The sequence below is a fragment of the Mustela erminea genome, chromosome 20 (genome assembly GCF_009829155.1).
Source record: "Mustela erminea isolate mMusErm1 chromosome 20, mMusErm1.Pri, whole genome shotgun sequence".
Lineage (NCBI taxonomy): Eukaryota > Metazoa > Chordata > Mammalia > Carnivora > Mustelidae > Mustela > Mustela erminea.
In genome coordinates this window covers 17,909,574-17,927,900 of record NC_045633.1, presented here as the reverse complement: position 1 = coordinate 17,927,900, position 18,327 = coordinate 17,909,574, and the positions used below count along the sequence as shown (strand labels likewise).

Here is an 18,327-nt window from a genome sequence, read left to right as displayed (position 1 = left end):
AGGGAGAGAAGGGTGGGGCCACAAAGAGCAGCCCTCCCCTCCATTCTGATGGAACACCTTTGCCAGGGCATCTGGCAACCTCATGCAAATTCAAACCAGCGCACAAATGCAAAGAATAATTGCCCATTACCGCGGCTGTATATTTTTATGGCTTTGATGCAGACTCTGCCCCCCTGTTGGCTTTTGCATCTGCTACTCTTCCGTCTCTCCCAAAGCTCTAAAACTTTAATATGCACTTTATAACCCTCAAGTATTTTCCACTGGTTTTGTGTTTCTTCTTTGGGGATTTCCGGGCTGGTGAGATGATCTCATTTGTGTTTATTTCGAAGGTAAGCACCATCTTCGTAAAGGAGATGGAGGGGGAGCGGGCGCGTTCCTCACTGTAAATACACCGAGTGCGGAGCTCGGAGGAGGGGGGAGGCGGCGGGAGGCGGCGGGGGCTTTGTCTTTGATGGGAGACAGGCAGGAAGCCGTTGACACTCTGGTAAACGGGCCATTTGGCGGGTTGATACACCCACACATCTTCCGGTTAAAAACGTTGATTCGCCTTGATACCGCGTACATCGCCCCGCACATCACAGCAGGCCTCTCATTACATCCCTGAAGTTTCCATTTCATCGAGCTCCGTGCTATACGACTCCTCGTGCCCGAGAACTGAGCGAGTTATCCCACGAACACTCCCCCAAAATATGCTGCATCTAGCTGAAGGTTGGGAGTGGGTCGGCCGGGGACGTTGATGTGTCCCCGAGATGCGCAATTGGTGTTCGCTCTAAAAGCTCTTGCCCTGTTCCCTTTGAAAGAAACTCATTTTTAGCTTATGAACCAAATCCAATTTTCGTGGCCGTGATACCAGATTTTTCACTTTGATTCATGCTGGATAAGGTTTAAAAGGGAACCTTTCCAGTATAATGAACCTGTGTTGTTGTTTTGTCTCGTCCCCCGTCTTCCCTTGTCTCCCTCATGCCAACAACTAGGATTTATACTGGGTCTGCAAAGCAACCTGAATACTTTGCATTGTTCCCCAGTGATGCTCGCTTTACATGTTTATTAACTGGAAGTTCAGCTGGGGGGGGGGGATCCATTCCAACACCAGGGGTTTAAAAATGCCTATAATCTGGTGTCTTTTCTTTCTAACCCTGTCCTTTCATTAACAAAGAGGCTTTTACAAACATGGGACAGGGTGACAGGTTTATGACTTTTATTAACATTGATTTACTCCGTTCCAGAATCAGAGAGGACATTGTGAGTTTCCATTTGGCATTTTTTGCATTAGATTTATTAAACATTTATTGCCCACTTACTGGATCCAAACTCCTGAACTGAGGCATTGATAGACAATGTGATAACTTTGACTCAACCAAAGATAGGTGTCGCGGCCCAAAGTAAGCACATAATTGAGATGTCTTCTGTGTGGTTCAAGGATAAAGTCATTTTGGTTTTGTTTCATCTGTGTCTGAATCATCGGTCTAGGTAATTGCTTCAAATATGCATTTAACCGTGTCCCAGCATCAACAAGCCAGTGCACATGGTAGGCAAGTAAACGAATCCGTTCCTTCCGTCCTAAGTGGAGTCCAGAGGAAGCGTAACAAACAGTTGTGGGTGTTTTGGGTTTTTTTTTTTTTTTTTTTTTTTTTTTTTTACCCATGCAATTGTCCATTTGTTTTAGTGGCAAGAGAGTCACTCAGAATCCTAAACCAGCTTCAGGGCAGGCAGGGGGGGGTGGGACTTCCTCTAGTGGGCATGAGGAGGAACACAGAAGGCTCCGCCACAGACTTGAGGAGTTAAGGTTTATAAGCAGGTTCTATCCATTGTTCCTTGTGGCACACGTTTACTGTACTCAGAGACTCCAAATTGCTCAGTTGCCGGAGAGTAGTGTCTGGGGTGCGGTGAAGGAAAGAACCTGACCCCACAGGCCCTTTCATAGGTATTAGTGTCTGAAGGGAGGGGCTTGCATTTGAGCCCTGCTTTTCCCCAGAACAAGAACCTGATCTCCACATCCCAACACAGCACAGCAGTGAATGTGAATTTCAGGGAATTAAGGTTTTGCAGTAATTCCGAGTACAATACTTGGATCCAAATCCTCTCCCGTTTTATCAGAACCACACGTAACGCCAAGTGTGGTTGCCATTCCCGGGGCCAGCCCAGCACCTGTGAGCCCGGCTGTAGAAGTCACTTTTACAGGGATCCTGACCGAGGGCGTGCTGTGTCGTTGGCCTCCATGTAAGTGCGACTCCCGGGCAGGACACCTCGTATAGAGGACAGTGTTCCAGAAGGTGCAGGGTGACGAGGCTTTGCCTCTACGGTCCCAGAAGGAGAGAGAAGAACACTGGTTCACCTCCAGAGGGTATCCACGTACGTGCTCCGTGCCGGGCCCTCTTCTGAATCCACAGAGGGGGAGCACTCTGCCCTCGCAGAGGGTACGTTCTAGCAACAGCGGGAGCCCTTCTCTTTCCTTTCTGTCATCCAAGCTACTTGATGGCGAGGACACCCGGGGAGCGTTGTGGCTGCTTCCTTCCAAAGGAGATTCAGACATAAATACAAGTAGGAAGCAAGGGAGGAAGGAAGGAAAGGGGGAGGGGGGAAAGAGGGTCAGAATAAGAAGGAAGGAAAGCAAGAAGGCAAAGAGGAAGCAAAGGTTCATTAATCGTGATGACAACCAGAGGCTTCATAAAGAGACTCCTCGGTAGCAGGAGACGGGCACCAAGAAAGGGACCGCTGAGCAAACCATCCATCCACCTGGGAGACACACAGGCTTCCTGCATGAAGCCTCAGGTCCAAAGCATCACGTGCAGGACCTCCTTATCTTGCCTGAGGCCACTTGGCCTCCCAGAAAAGCAAGTTTTCAACCCAGGAGTGGATGTGTTGTCCTTGCTGGGTTCCTTTAACAAAATAAGACTCCCTCTAACTTGGGATTAGCCCCGAGTCAACTTGGAAGAGCCCCGGAAAGCCTTCCCTGGAGACCTGTCCTCCCCCCCCCCCCCCACCGTATGCAAGGGACCCACGAGGAGTCCTGGCCCCGCACTTTTGAGCAGCTCGCACTGCCCTGCTCCCCAGCCTAGCTTCTGTTGTATCTCAACATCTAAATCCTCTAAGAATTATTGTAGAACCTGCTTGTCGCTGAGAGGGATCTGGTCTCTCTCAGTGTGCGCGGGAGCTGGCGATAATGAATGGGTCAACATAATTACCGTGTCTCCTCACACAGGCGGCCAGCTGCTCTGCCAGATTGTGAATTTTTCATTTTCTTTATTTCAAAATCCAGGGCGTTCCTATGAAAACTTAATATTTGAACTGTGGCAAGATGGAGTTGGCATCACAGTCCCGCTCCCTCATTTTCTTGCCAGTCTTGAAACAAACAGTTCATGACTTCTGGGCTTTTATGGTGTTAGGACTTACTGGCTTTCCCCACTACGATGAACACGTCTCTGCGAATTCGCGCACGTTCGTTGAAACACAAGCGGGGTGTGGGGGGGACGTGGGTGAGCAGAGGCCGGGAATCTGAGCATTAAGGACAGCTGCACGATTTGACACGAACAACAATAAGAAAAAGAGGTTAAAAACAACGTGTATGGTCTTTTAAGACACAAATGGCAAGATAAAATCATTCTGCATCGCTTGCACAATCCTAGCATCGTACCCTCCTTGGTGAGAGAAAGATCTGGGGGAATCCATGAGAACAGGCAGAGAATAGCAAGTGACCGTCAGTCAGTCTGCACTTTGGGTTCAAGGGCTGTGTTCCAACCCCTGCGATTCTGTGGGGTGTAGGGGCTTGGGGATGGCTGCTGTGGGGGACCCCACCCGCTTCGTCTCCCCGTCCCCGGCCAGCCCCACGCAGCTAGGATACAGTGTATTCAAGGATGCCGGGGCTAATAAACAGATCAGGTGAAGGGCTTCTGCTCCTGAGTGTGGTGGTGAGAAGGGCAGCAGACCCCACTGGCAGTTTGGATATAAGCTTCAGGCACCTTCAACACAGCACGAGACATAACATCTTGCAAGCGATTAGGTGCTCCCCAAAATGAGCTCCCAGAGAGAGGTGTGCGTCTGCTGATGACCTATGGTTGCGAGCCTCCCTGGCGGCCGGGTGTTCTGAGGTTGGAGGCTCCTGTCCCTCCCAGCCCCGTCTGTCCTAAAAACACTGTGTGAAGTCCCAGAAGAAAGGGAGCAGGAGAGAGGGGGTGGCTAACGAGGGAGGAAACCCTTGCTTCCTTCCACCTGTTTCTCCCTCCCTCTGGAAATCTCCTTTTGTGTCGGGGGGGCAGTTGGGAAAGGAATCTGGGACAAGGAGGGGGGTTGGCTGGAGAGTCTGTCCGTTCTTTGGCCTGTCCACAACTTAGCCGATTGCTCTCTTATTTACGTGTTTAAGACACCCCCACATTCACTCAGGTGTCCAAAGTTTAGAACCTACTGTGGATAAATCTGGGGGGCTTCCACCGACTTGGGGAGGCATAGGCAGAAGCAAAGATGGACAGGCAATTGGGGGGGGGAGCCAGGAAGAACTTGCTGGTTGATAGGGGAGAGAAAAGGTAACACACTGACAGACTCCCTCTTTTCGAAACCATTACCTGCGAGAGGTTGGGTGTTCTGGGCCTTTAATACAGATCTCCTGCCTCAGTGGATTCCCCTGTATGGTTTCCCAGAAATGTGCCTCCTCCCTGGAATGCCATTCGGGCGCTTTGCCTGCAGTTCAGTGGGGATGGCATGCTCGGGGCTGGCATATTGAGAGTGCTGTGAGATTGCGCAGAAGTGGTTTCTTGAAGGCTTCCTGGGCCCCGGTGCATCCGGATTTGCAGACACCCTAGGAGGAAGGACATCCCACGCAGAGGCAAGAGAACGAATTTTCAGGGGTCTCTGGCATCAGGCTTAATTTCCCTCTTGACTCCTCAGCAAGCCATCCCACTCAGAGAATTTTCCTCCAAGGAGGAAAACTCAGCCCACACCCTCTTAAGAGCTGAGTTCCCAGACTTCTCTACAATTAACGGTTGGTGGGTGCGCCTAGCTGTTACATGGTTTGCGGGCTGATGGGACATTGGTAACAGTTCGTTTCTTGTCGCATAAGGGGTTTGCACACTTCTGATGCATGCATGCGTCTGCAGGAAAACGATCTTGCAATTTAAAAACTTTAACAAGCAGTAGGTGTACATAAAGGAAACTGGGGGAAAGAAAAATGGGATAGGGAAGGCAATCAGTAGACAACACACACACAGTTCAGCCCCAGAGATAACCAGGGACACATTGAAGTATGTACGCATATGGAAATGCAAGTGTTTGCATATATATACGCACATATAAACATACCTGGGTACACACCCACATACACATGTGTAGACACTGGGTACACATGGACACACATGTTCACTTACACATGCACACATATGCTTGGCTACGTTATATACGTGTATTGTGTGCTCAGACACATAAATATCTCTTACACACGGTATACATGTGTGTGCAGATAGACACCTAGATCCTGGCAACACAGCGCATACTTCGTGCAATCCGCCTTTGTAGAATTTTAACTTTGCGCAGTGAGCTTGTCTCCTGTTACCACGAATTCTTTGTAAATGCTTGTCATTTACCATGTTCTCTTGGGCACAGGGACCGACCCCTTAGGCAACCCACTCTGTCTGGAATCGGACCCTGACCTTCTCCCTGCTGGCCGCCTTTGGAACCCCGCCTCCCTTCTCCAGGGGCGGTGTCCAGCCTGGGGCTGGGGGGAGAAGGGGCCTGGGAGGGCGCGTTGCCCTCCGCCACCGGTGTGCTTCTGAAAGCCTTTGCTCTGCTCTCTCCTTTCCCACCCCACAGTGCCCGGCTTCCCGTATCCAGCCGCCACCGCCGCGGCCGCCTACCGAGGGGCGCACCTGCGAGGCCGTGGCCGCACCGTGTACAACACCTTCCGCGCTGCGGCGCCCCCGCCCCCGATCCCGGCCTATGGCGGGTAAGTGGGGCAGCTCCCCCTCCCCCCCGCCCTGCGGCGGGCCTCCCGCACCACCCCTCCTGGTTGTGAACGCATGCTGGCCTTGACTTCCCCACCAGAACCGCCCCAGCATGCAGCCCTGCGCGCGCCTGCCGCCGAGCACCTTGCAAAGAGAACTGAAAAATGAGTGTAATTTGTCCTGTCATGGTTGGTGCCTTTAAGCATTCTACATGTCACATGTTGTTATGTAAATTCTCTCTGAGACTGAATGCTGGAGAACAGAAAAATGGCTACAGCCAAAGATGTATTTCTGATGATTGCAAACATCTGGTTATTAAGGAGGTTGGATCACATCTGCCCCTTGAATTCCGTCCATGGAGGGACACAAAATCCCCAAACATCAAAGTTCGCTGGGGTGGTCTTGCTCCCCTCCCCCAAAGACACCTTGCTCCTCGAGGTTTATGAGCCCTTGCCTGAGAAGAGAAAATTAGGTCTAGAGTCAAATGCAAACGTTCAAAAGTTCAAAGACGTTGGAAGTAAAGCCCGTTTCAGTTGGATTTTCCAAAATGGGCCTTTGGCTTCCTCTACGAGAAACTGTAATTCCGTTGGCCGTGTGTTATCTGTGCGCAGGGAATCTGGTGTTGCCGAGCATAGATCAAGGAATGACTGGGAACGCCGAGAAACTGTGGTCTTGGTGGGGTGTGCGGCCACACTGCAGTGCTATGCTTTCTTTCCTCCTGGTCAGGGCTCCTTCTGGAACTTTCCGGCACCCCTGGTGTTGGGGAGAAAGTGGTGTCTCTGCCAGTCCTCGGGGATGTTTGGACTGTTGGAGACATTGTGGGTTGTCACAGCAGGAGCAGGAAGGTGCAATGGCATCTAGGAGGTGGAGGCCAGGGACACTGCTTGACGTGCCCAGTGCACAGGAGGGCCCCCCAACATAGATGTGTCAGGCCCCAAATGTCAGTAGCGCTACTCAGAAAAACTCAGCTGTGCCCTGGCCGACTGGCTTTCTGGTCTGTGAAAAAGAATATGGCTGCATTCCAGGCTGTATGAAAAGGGTTAATGCATTTTTTTTAAAGCTCTGTTGCTTATAAATCTTTTAGAAAACCTGAATTAGCCTAGATCATCTCTCTATTATACCGACGACAAAGGGAACCACTCTTTTTTTCATTATTTATTCATATCTCACCTACTGCAGAGGAGAGCATCTGAGGTGTTTCAAACACAGACGCAATGAGACGAAATTCAGAATATAAATAAATGAAAGTACATGGAATCATCAGGAGAAGAGAACACAGGCAAAGAGACCAGTCCGTGTCCATTGTTTCTTGTGTTGTTGTTAGCCTTGGGTCACTTCTCAGTTTCTTACTGGACAAAACAAGAGTGAAAATTCCTTTCTCGAGGAGAGGTGGTGGACAGTAGCAAACCGAGGGTGAATTTGCCCTGACTTCTCCCCACGCTCCAGAAACATTCATCTGCTCCTCCTCAGCCTTTACCTGACCAGGTACTACAAGAAAGCATCCAGAGTGTTAATCATTATTTCCAACCCCACAGTGTTGAGCCTGTTTTATAGACCCAGAAATGCAGAAATTGTGTTATTCCCAAGGTCATACGGCAAGTTGTTATGAGGGAGGAAGAAAAAAAAAAAAAAAACCAAGTTACCCTGTAGGCTCATGTAATTACTAAAGCAAGATTCATAAGCCATAAATACAGAATCGCATGTTTATACCACATTCGTTTGTCTGAAAATTATTATCTTATCTTAGTAGACGGTAATTGCAGCTTTTTGGTATATGTGCCCTCAGTATCTCACTACTATACTGAACAGGAAAAAAAAATAAAATTATATGGCTTATCCTTACATGAACAATTTATAAAAATCTCAAAATCACACACCTGCCATAAAATTGAAATTCACTAACTTACAGTGATCTCGCTCTTTGCCGGGAATAACCGTGCATAACTAATGCCACGTTCACCGGGGAGAGACACAGGCATCTCCAAATGGTGAAGCAACGTGTTTGTGACTGCTTTCAGACGTGACTTAATTTAAATATTCCGGCAATATTCCTATCATTTTGGTTATAATGGTACCCTGTGCCTCTTTGCTGGTAATATTCCAAATGGAATCCTGAAACCACCCTTAGTGGTAAGATGAAATTCTCAATATTAGGAGGAGGAGGAGGAAGATACAGAAGGGCTAGCAGTGTGCGTGTCCATGTCTGCGTGTTCTAGAAGAGCAAAGTGCTGGTTGAAAATAGGAAATTCAGCGAGGGTGTCTTGTATTGCAAACTGCATGGAGTGCACCGGCTCTGAATGAGAACGTGTGAACCCAGCATCTTAAATGAAGGTCTCCCTTTTCCTCTGCTTGTTGGTTGAGGCTGCAGGAGACTGGGGGCAGGTGTGGGGGGGCAGCCCATTTTGGAAAGAAAAGCAGAGGACAGCAGAGAGTAGATAGGGGACTGGAGTGGTAAGAGGCCTGAGCTTGGGTGAAAGCAAAGAGCAGAGACTGGAAATCAGAAACCTACTTCTGTTTCCAGAAGGTGATGTCATCAGGGTTTAGGTCATTTGGGTGATAGTGTGGATTTCCTGTAGCCATTTGTGTCCAAAGTCCTTTGTGGGGAGATTTGTAGAGTCGACTAATGTCTTTACACCAGTGCAGTTCAGCCTAACACCCCTTTTCTCAGTTCCACGCACTGTCTTGCACTTTCAAGGAATTCCTTCTAGTTAGGGGCAGGGGCACCCCATAAGCTAATAATGTCAATAAATGTGCTAAGGGAGAAGGGTGTTGTTTGAGCACCAAGGAAGGTCCCTTAGCTCAGCTTGGGTTTTTAGGGAAGGCTCCAGAAGAAGAAGAAATGTAGGATGCTCTCAAGTCCAACCACTTCCTAAATTGCCATGCCAAGACCCCATTCTGCCACCCCCCCCCACACCCAGGGATCCCCATCTTTTCTAAGCTATCACTGAGCGAGCTGCATTTATTAGGATTTTCTATTTGTCACCAGTTGAAGACAAAACTAAGTGCCAACCTAAACCTCTGCTCTTCATGAGCTATGCAATATATACTTTGTTACTGAAATTCCAACCAAAAATGGGTCTTTCATCCTATGTCCATGTATGGCTTCCATACCGTTTTCCTAAGATACTGGTGGGAGGGGGAAATCAGGGCACCTGAGGGCTCAGTCAGTTAAGCATCTGACTCTTGGTTTCGGCTCAGGTCATGATCTCACAGTTGTTAGATCGAGCCCCACCTCAGGCTCTGTGCTCGGTGGGGAGTCAGATGCTCTCTCCCTCTCATTCACATACACTGTACTCTCTCTCTCAAATAAATAAATATAAAAGGAAATTGTACAGAAACTCCATGCCTACTTTTATGGAGCCTGGGGTGACCCTCGGAGATATCCAACTTCGAGACAGTCCTACAGGAAGATTCAGCAAGCATGCCTTCCCGTTCATCCATTTCCTTTGATTGATTTGGTTTTCCCTTCCACATCCTGTGGTTTTCCCTTCTACATCCCTCCCAGCACAGGTTTTGGAGGGGCCCTATTCTCTTCTTCCTCACACCAGTAAAGAGAACCTTCTTGGGACATTAATAGGTGATCATTTGCCCTGGGAGAGGGGGTTCTGCTTGGACCATGGGGTGGGGACCACAGAAATGAATGGAAAACCTAGATTGAATCAGCCAAGTCACTGTTGATTGTCAATACCGACTGAATGAGGAAGGGCGATGCGTTGGAAACCTAGAGTCCGACCCCTTTCCAGGGAGGGTCCTGCAGTTTCCAGACCACCATCCCCCGCAAGCCACAGAGCTGACTTTGGTCGGAGGCACCGCAATAGTTATTGGAATATGTAGATCATAAACAAAATACTAACTAGTGAATGGTTCCTGAGAGAGCTGAATCACCAGGTCTTCCATTTTCTCCACGCGTTTGATCCTGGAGTCAGTTTAGACAGAGAAGCCTCAATGTCCGGTCTGTCTTCCTCTGACCCCCGTGTGGGAGAACCTGCCCTTTAGGCAATTGCCCACCAAAGGAGCTCGCGGATCGATCACGCACGGATGGAGATGGCAGATGGATGGACTGGAGACACTCCCCCAGACTCAGTAAACATCTGATATTAGAAGACAGCAGCCAAACCCCAACACCCACCCAAAAGGAACCCCGTGAACCTGGCCTCACCAAATTCTTATTCTTAATTAATTAGCCACTTAACTATAAAGCAGCTATTAATCCCGTGCCTGCTATGTACCAGGCATATTGTCTGGGGACACAGTAGAGTGTTCTAATGGAGCATCAAAGAGTATTTGAAAAATTATTAGGATTCTAAGCTAAACGTCCAGCATCTCCTGCAGGGTTTTGGTCTTGGTTCTCTGGGTCTCTTTGGAGAAAGTGTTCCATAACTTTCTCAGGAAATTAGTTTGATGCAACTATGTACAACCTCTCAGAGTTACCTTGAGAAGTGGTTTGAAGACACTGTGTCATTTTGTGTATAGGAGAGATATAGTAGTATCCCAGGACAAAAACTCTTAAACTGGCCGGTGCAATGATGAAATTCACACATAGATCCTTGGGAACGCTTTTGGGGCAGGTCCTAGGAAAGCATCTGACAGCAGGCACTAGCTTATGTGTGTGTGCTTTTCTGGCTATATAGCAACCATGCTTTCGGGCTTAATTTCTGAATGTCTCCTCCTCAGACTATGCCTTCTCTGTTTAGGACCTTTCTACGTTTAATATGAACACTAGGAACAGAGGTCATCACCCATTATCAGAATGTTTTTCAGAATTCTGTCTAGCATTTTGTGTGTGTGTTTGGGTTTGGTGTGAATTCTTGTTCGAATCTCCAGCCAGTTTTAAAGTGTAACCTCTGTTATGTTTAAAAAAAAAAAAAGAAGAAGAAGAAGAAGTTGTGAATTGAATGCATCTATAGATAAAACCACCATGAATCAGTGGTTCTTAAATTTTATTTTTGGGGGAGACGACAGAGTTATGTCACGGATGCCTTTACTAATCTGATTAAAAATGTGTTTTCCCTAGGAAAATGTTAGTGGATACATACATATATCCATACATAGCATAGACAATAATACACAGATGTCAGGGAATTTACAGACCCATATCTGTTCAAAAACAGCTAGATGTAAACGCATTAAAATTTTAATTTATTTTCCACTTGGAAGGGGCAGCAAGGTAGAGCGGTTTTAAATAACCTCTCCTTCAGGAATGCATTTGTGGTGGTGGGGATAGATTCTATTACACAAACAGATTGTATAGTCTGGCCATCCTCTACTTTCGTTCCTTTTTTTTTTTTTTTTTTTTTTAAGTAAACTAATTTGTTACAGTGCGATCATCCCCTGCTTGCATTCAACCAAATATTTAACTACTGTTATTACCTTTCTAAAAAAATGAGTTGTGTATTTGCATTATGTTCTTGCAAAAGTGTATTGCAGGCCTGAAGTGATTGGCAAGCAATACAATTACCTTTGCATGGCTAGACAGACTGCCTTGGCATTAAAATTGGACTATACTTGTTCAACGCACGATGGCAACTCCCTTCTATTGTTCGGGGCCCATGGTTCATTTATCTGTAGATCTGTACTAGCCCTCGACTCCTGCCCTCCGTTCCCTACACATCTGATATTTTAAGTGCACCTGTTTCATGGGGCTTTAAAAAGCATGTGGACACATTCCTGGAAACCAGCGTGAGAGTCTGGAAGAGCTTTCCTGTAGCCACCCCTCCTTAGATGAGGGCCTAGGAGACTGGTCTGTCTGCCAGCTCAGTGCCCTCACGATGTAAAGGAAAAAAGAACACGTGGAGGGCGGTGTCCCATTGATCAATGAGCCAGTTCCTCCCCTGGCCAGCAGCATCCGCATCCCCTGGTCCTGGTGAGAAATTAGAATTCTTAGACCCCCATCCAGACCTATTGGATCAGAAACTCTGAACTGGGTGACAGGGTACGATGAGAGAGAAGTGGGCTAAGTAGCGCAGGATGCTCAGACCAGGGACCGACACGGTCATCATTCCAGAAGTGTGAGGGCCGGTAGTATACGAGGGCCTCCTCAGCAGCTGAGGAGGAGAAAATGCCTCTTGGGGAAGGTGGCAGCCCATCAGTTGGCTTTCAGACCACCAACGCGGCCAGCCGTATTGTTTCCTTGTTTTTAGAGTTACCCTGAAAAGAGAGTAATCACCCCCTCCGTCATCACCCAACCGAACCGCTCCCCCCCCCCCCCGCCTGACTCCCTCCGCAACACGCTCGGTGAAAACAGGCGCTCCCCGCGAGGTGTGGTTTTCATCGCGGAGGGAATTCTCCGTTTCCTTTCTCTGGGGAGCCGCGCCGTCTGCTGGGCCTCTGGACCCTGCCGGCCCCCGGAAGGAGCCCGGGACCCTCTGGACACTGGGACTTGCGTAGTCTGTTCCCTTTGCCCGGACTGCTCTTCCTCCCTCTGCACCTGGCTGAGGCTTCGAGATTTCCGAGGCACTTGCGCAGATCTCCTCACCTCTGCTGCCAGCCCTCCTCCCCCCGCTACCCTTTCCCAGCTCCTGCTCCTCAACCCCCATGCAAGCTGCAGTCTTATATGTATGTACGCGTGCATACATGGCTTTGCGACCACGCGACCCCTCCCTGTAAAGCTCCCTGAGGGCAGGCTTAGTGATGGACATGCTCGGGCTTGTCTCTGCCTTAGTACAGTTGTTGGGGGCTCGTAAGCATCTCGGGGAAAGAGGGGTCATCGTTCAGTTTGTGGGAGCTTGTCGACGTGAGGATGTTGGACCACCTTTTCTCTTTGGTTCTCCATCTCATAGATGTGGGATGTCCGAGTCCCAAAGGAATTTTCTATGGCGGATGGTGGAGGGCCAAGCTGGGCACAGAGACTCCCCTGCTCAGGAAAGGCTAAGGCCAGGGCCCGTCTACAGATATGTAGACAGAGGCATTACTTTCCATGTCGATATTAATATGCAGCTAAAATATGAATCTTTTGTTCACCCCTGGATCACGTTCTGTTCGCTGGTGCCAACCTCCTTGCTTGTGGCTTTGCGGGCAGCACCCGACTATGTCCTCCTCTGAGTTGACCACGGCCTAGCCTCTTGCCCCATTTTACAGATGAGCACGTGATGCTCAGAGAGCTTCAGTGACGAGCTCAGTGGCTCACAGCTGCTGGCTGGTGAGGCTGTGACCAGACATGTACGTGGTTTCCATCTGACTTGGCTCTCGAATGCTGACCTGTTTTTGGAGGAGGATGTTGGGAGAGCAGGTGTTCCCAGCAAAGGCATAGGATGGAAAGAACAGGGCAGAAGCGGAACCCGTTTCTCCACAGCTACATGACTCGCCTCTAAATATTTGTCACCCAGCAGACAAAATATATGTCACTCTCCCCAGTGTCCTCCGGTCTGTTGCAAGTCCTGCTGGCAGAGGCTGGCCCCCGCCTTCTGACCCCCCAGCAGACACACTGTCTTAATGTTGGGAACGCTGAAAGCATAGCTCAGGACACAGCGTACTGCAGCATCTCAGATGAGGGTTTTAGGCCGCTTGACGAGTGCTCTTGTGAACTGTGGTCCTCTCCGGTCAAGGTGAAAACAGCCCAAAGTAATTCCTGCTAACCTCCTTAGCGTGTGAAGTCCCTCTCACATTTTTAAGGATAATGGTACTTGGGAGTCTGGCCAATCAAGTCTGAAAAGCTCCCAGAAGCGCTCTCCAGGGTTCTCCAGCAAACCAGTGTCACAGCCGTGTGTGTGTGTGTGTGTGTGTGTGTGTGTGTGTGTGTGTGTGTTTCGAGTGCCTTCCTCTGGCTCCATATGCTTGGCTTACCTGTGGGTCCACTCTGCTCCTGAAACCTGACGGCCCCGCCTCTGGAAATCAAAGTCACGTTTCTGTTAGAACCCAGTTCCCTTTGATGGTGGGGCTCACAGGTCCGTTGCCAGAATCATAAAGCATCTTTGAGCTCCATGGGAAGATCTCAGGGAAGGCTCTTAATAACCACTACCACCCTGCGGAAAACATACATTTGGTGACACCTGCTTTCCTAGTCCGTCCTTCCTGTGCTCCTCCCGGAATCTGCATGCGGCATCAGGTCTCTGTGCGATCGTCATGAAACCCACTGTAATGCTTAGGAACTGCGAGCCAGTTTCCCGCAATCACATGGCTGTAAGCTTTTCTTCCTGGCCCTTTCGCTCAAGGTATACCGAGAAAACTCTGGAAAAGTCCAGGAGATTTTCCGCCTCCTGTGAAGTCCTTTCTCTCCAGAATGACAGTTTGGATGGTGACAGGAGAGCCACAGTGAGGCCAGGGCTGTTCAGTCATAATGTGGGGCTTGCTTGGCCTGGATATATTTTAGAAAAACATACACAAAGTACATGTATGTGTATACGTGTACACATGAGAGCACATGTATGTACACAAATGTGCAAACACGCCACTACACACCTTTTACACCATATATGTCCATCTTCACACACACACACTTACGCACACGTTACAGACACCCACATCCACCCACACATACAAACACATATTTTCTTGCACACACGTACACACATGCTCACACACACATAGAATCAGAGATATTTTCCTACATTTGCCACAAAAAAGTGGCACCCAGAATTACCAAATATAAGACTGTAGGGTGGGAGACTGTAGAAGAACTGTTCTGGAATCATCCGGGCCGTCCGGATCTCCTAAAGTCCTTCAGCTCCCACGCGTACTGAAAATGCAGCAGTCTGTCCCCCTACCCTTTATCGATCGAACAGTTTAAACAGGTGATTTTCTCAGACCCCTGCGGGGAGCTCTGCGATCGGACTGAATGCAAATTCAGACCCTCCTGTCTGTCTCGGCCACTTAAACTGCTCTCGCTCTTGCATTTCCACACCCCTTCGTGGAAGAGTGGGGAGTCCGGTGTCCAGCATGCCACCACGGCCTGATTCTGGGCCAGCACCGAACCCCGGCCTAATTTTCTCGGGCTGACAGAGAACTGTTGTCTCCAACCTCCTTAGCCAATGTGAAAACTTCTCCTCGGTTCCTGTGTTTCGGATCCCGTTGACCAGACTAACTTCGCCAGTGCGGGGGATGGTGTGTCTGCATGGGGAAATGCACTAATACGGATGTTTCTCTTTGTGTGTGTGCCCTTGCAGTGTTGTTTACCAGGATGGATTTTATGGTGCAGACATTTATGTAAGTACTTACTACTGTGCATGCCACCCCTGTTTCCTCCCGGAGTCATTCTGTTTACAAGTTTGCTGCCAGTTTCCTCTTCGCGGTCTGTGGGACAGGATCCCCGGGGCGGATCCGCAGGGCAGAAGACCTTTTCCCATGGCCACCACGGCTGCTATGGGGTGGCACTAGTTCCTTCATTCACTTCAGAAGACATGCTCCCTGAAAAGATATGGCGTTTCTCTGGTGTCAAATTAAAGACTGTCCTCCGACCCCCCCTCAAAAAAAAATCACTCAAAAGTTTTCAGTATGGTCCGTGTGCTTGCAGTATAATATTTGGGATAAAAGCTGGAGTTACCAGCCATAGAGGGTTAAAAGATATTTTCATGGCGGCTTTTCTTTTTTGGTTGCTGTCCCGTTAATGCGTTCATTTGTTCATAGTAATAGCTCTAGAAAGAACCCCTCCCACTCCCTCTGGATGATTTTAGCCAGAAGCATCTCTAACAAGATGTATGCCAGCTTGACCACGAAACCCTATTTTCTTCCTTATTCTTTCCGTTTCCCGCCCAAACCATTACCGGGCTTAGAAGTGTTTGTTGAATTTAGAATTGTTCATTAAATGGTCCCACCTTTTTAGACTTTTTGCTTTCAGAAAGGAGTCGGGTGGTTCTCAGTGGGACCCCAATAAACTTACCTCAATGGATCTAGAGGCATTTTTTTCTCCTACATTGTGATATTAGTTACAATGTTAGGAACATAACCTGGCATAAATGCAGCTTAAAATATGGGCAGGGCCAGGGGCTGTTTTTTAAATCATATACTTTTTTGTTACAAGTGACCTCAGATAAGTTCACTGGAATCCTATTTGTCATCGTATAAACTAGGTAACAAAAATAAAACCATACTTCTGACCAAATTGATAGCATTTACTAGAAAATGGGAAAGACACTATTAATTTTCTTCCTTTTGAGTTTCAAACAATCACAAATTTGAGACACAGTGTTAATCTTCATCAATGATGCATATAGTTGAGTTCTGCTATCATTGCACCAGATACACTTATTATAATCTGTGGGCTAGTTTTATGAGGGTTTTTTTTTTTCCCAAAATAAAAGGAACAAACATCCTGCACCCGGTAAACAATGAATTTCTTATTTCTTATGTAGCTTAATCCATGCCTCCAAATGTCCTCTTTAAAAAACAAACAACTTTCAATGCCTACTATTATAAATAGAGAGGCAGACGGGCTGGACGTCTCAAGCCCATTCACATCTTTGGAAACCCAAAGAACCCTACGTCAATCTGCCCCCTCCCCAAGGTAGCCTCTAGGTAGAGCACACCTCGTGGGCTTTCTTAGGGCCCTTTTTTTTTTTTTTTAATTTGGGAAATAGGGAGACAAGAAGAAATGAAAAATGGGGGGGAAAGCAATCTAACAAAAACAAAAACAAAAAAACAAACAAACAACAACAAAAAACCCCAAACACCCAAAACCAAAAATCTCTCTCCATCACACCCACCAGTGGGAGTAGGGGAGTGTATGTTGGTAAGCCTAGCTGAAAACAGAGATAGCGACTGTTTATTGAGCATCTGCCTCTCTGTGTGCCTCAGTTTCTTTATTTGTGAACTGAGAGCAACTGGTTGAATTATTAATTTGTGCCGTTCTACGGATCTTCCCCTTGGGTGTCTTTTGCTGCCTCCTAGATCTCTGAGTAGCAGGAAGGAGGAGCTGCCCAAAGGGAGAGTCTGTCGGATCACGGACATGGGGAAAGGAAGCGCTAGGAAGAGGAGTGGGCAGGTGTGTCTGTGCCGGTCGGCGCTAGAGCCTACAAGGGAAATCCATGAGAGCAGAGTAAGTGGAGGGAGCCGAGACCTGCAGGAGGGGGCACCTGTGCCAGTTTCCAGACTAAGGCAGGAAGATCAATTCCGTTCAAGGAGAAAAGCTACAAAAAAAGTCTTTATTTAAATTCCTTTAGCGGGTTTTGTTTCCCCCCGAGTCATCATCTCTGCACTGAGCCTGCTGGACGCAGTGGCGTAGCCCCCGCAGGTGTCTAGGCGGTGCGTGCAGGGATTCTGTCGGGGGGCGGCCTTTCTTGATTCTGTGATGCTCCGCTTCCCGGTGTCAAGGTTTAGAAGACCGTTTCTCTCGTTCTTTGCAGGCCACTCTTCAAACAACAACAACAACAACAACAACAAAAAATATATATATATATATATTATTATTTTCCCTTTGTTCATATTAAATGACAATAAGATTTTCAGGGGATGTTTCCAAATAGGCAGTCAGGGTTCAGAAGCACTTACTGAAATGACTTGGAGGCTTGTCAACCCAGCACTTGTGTCTGTCATCTTTCCAAGGAGACAACTTAGACCTTGCAAACCGTCCTGATTATTTTGCTCCATGTAAGATGGCAAGCCTGGTGTGTGTCTGTGGGGCACAGTGACAGACTAGACCACCTGTTACGGCAGCCAAACAAGGGCTCATCAATGGCCTTATGTCCATTTCAGGGAAAGAAAGACTACGAATATTTCCTGCACTCTGAAGTTTATGGAGCAGGATTCCTCTTGGCTAGAAGTACCTTACACTCTGGAATGTGCTTTTTCAACCTACCTCCCCTGCTCCCTTTCAGTACTGGTCTGTTCTGATGACTGGTACTGTCCCTGGGGCACCGTTTCTTAAAGAAATGATGAGTAACAAGGTTCAGAGGAAAAGCTTGTGAGGTTCTCTTACTTAAAGAAAGTTTCTGGCTTGCTCCTTTAATCCCATTAAAACCGTGCATAATAAATAGGGTGAGGGCAGTCCTGAGAGGTCCTGGGACATGTGATAGACATACGGTCACCTCTAATAGGTTTAAATGTCCTCTTTGATTTTAACTTTACTGGGTCGAGTAGTGAGCTACTTCAGTCACTGCTAAGGACGGCACAGGCAGGCCACCCTCTAGCTCTTCCTACTCAAGAGCTAGCCCCCTCAGAAGCTGTCCCAGCACACGCACCAGACCACGGCCTCCACCCCTACTCTCTGTCCCTTCCCCACCTGATGTTGGAGCCCTTGAGCATTTCTCAGTCCCAACAGAGCACATAGGGTTTGAAGGACCTGCAGGGGAAGCTCTGACTCTGGTCACAGGGGACATACTCAGGCCCAGTGAGGATGGCCACTTAGTAGAGAGGATGTAGCAGTTTTCGAAGCCAGGAAGGTTGGCAGCATAAAAGGTCATTACCTGGGTCCTTTCCACCCAAGGACATGCTACACACACTTTTATTTCAAAAGATAGGAATTCAG

The 18,327-nt window shown here is 48.3% G+C and overlaps 1 protein-coding gene across 20 annotated transcripts in view; it reads left to right on the top strand.

The window, feature by feature from the left end:
- Positions 1–18,327, top strand: part of RBFOX1 (RNA binding fox-1 homolog 1) — a 1,460,772-nt gene that overhangs the window by 1,396,912 nt on the left and 45,533 nt on the right. For 16 of the 20 annotated variants that reach the window (XM_032326756.1, XM_032326745.1, XM_032326760.1 and 13 more), the window contains one exon: positions 5,800–5,932. In XM_032326756.1, coding sequence (XP_032182647.1) covers positions 5,800–5,932 — 133 coding nt within the window. Of the gene's footprint in view, positions 1–5,799; positions 5,933–15,031; positions 15,072–18,327 lie in introns of all 20 variants that reach the window. The other 4 variants (XM_032326757.1, XM_032326747.1, XM_032326742.1 and 1 more) reach the window with 1 other exon arrangement.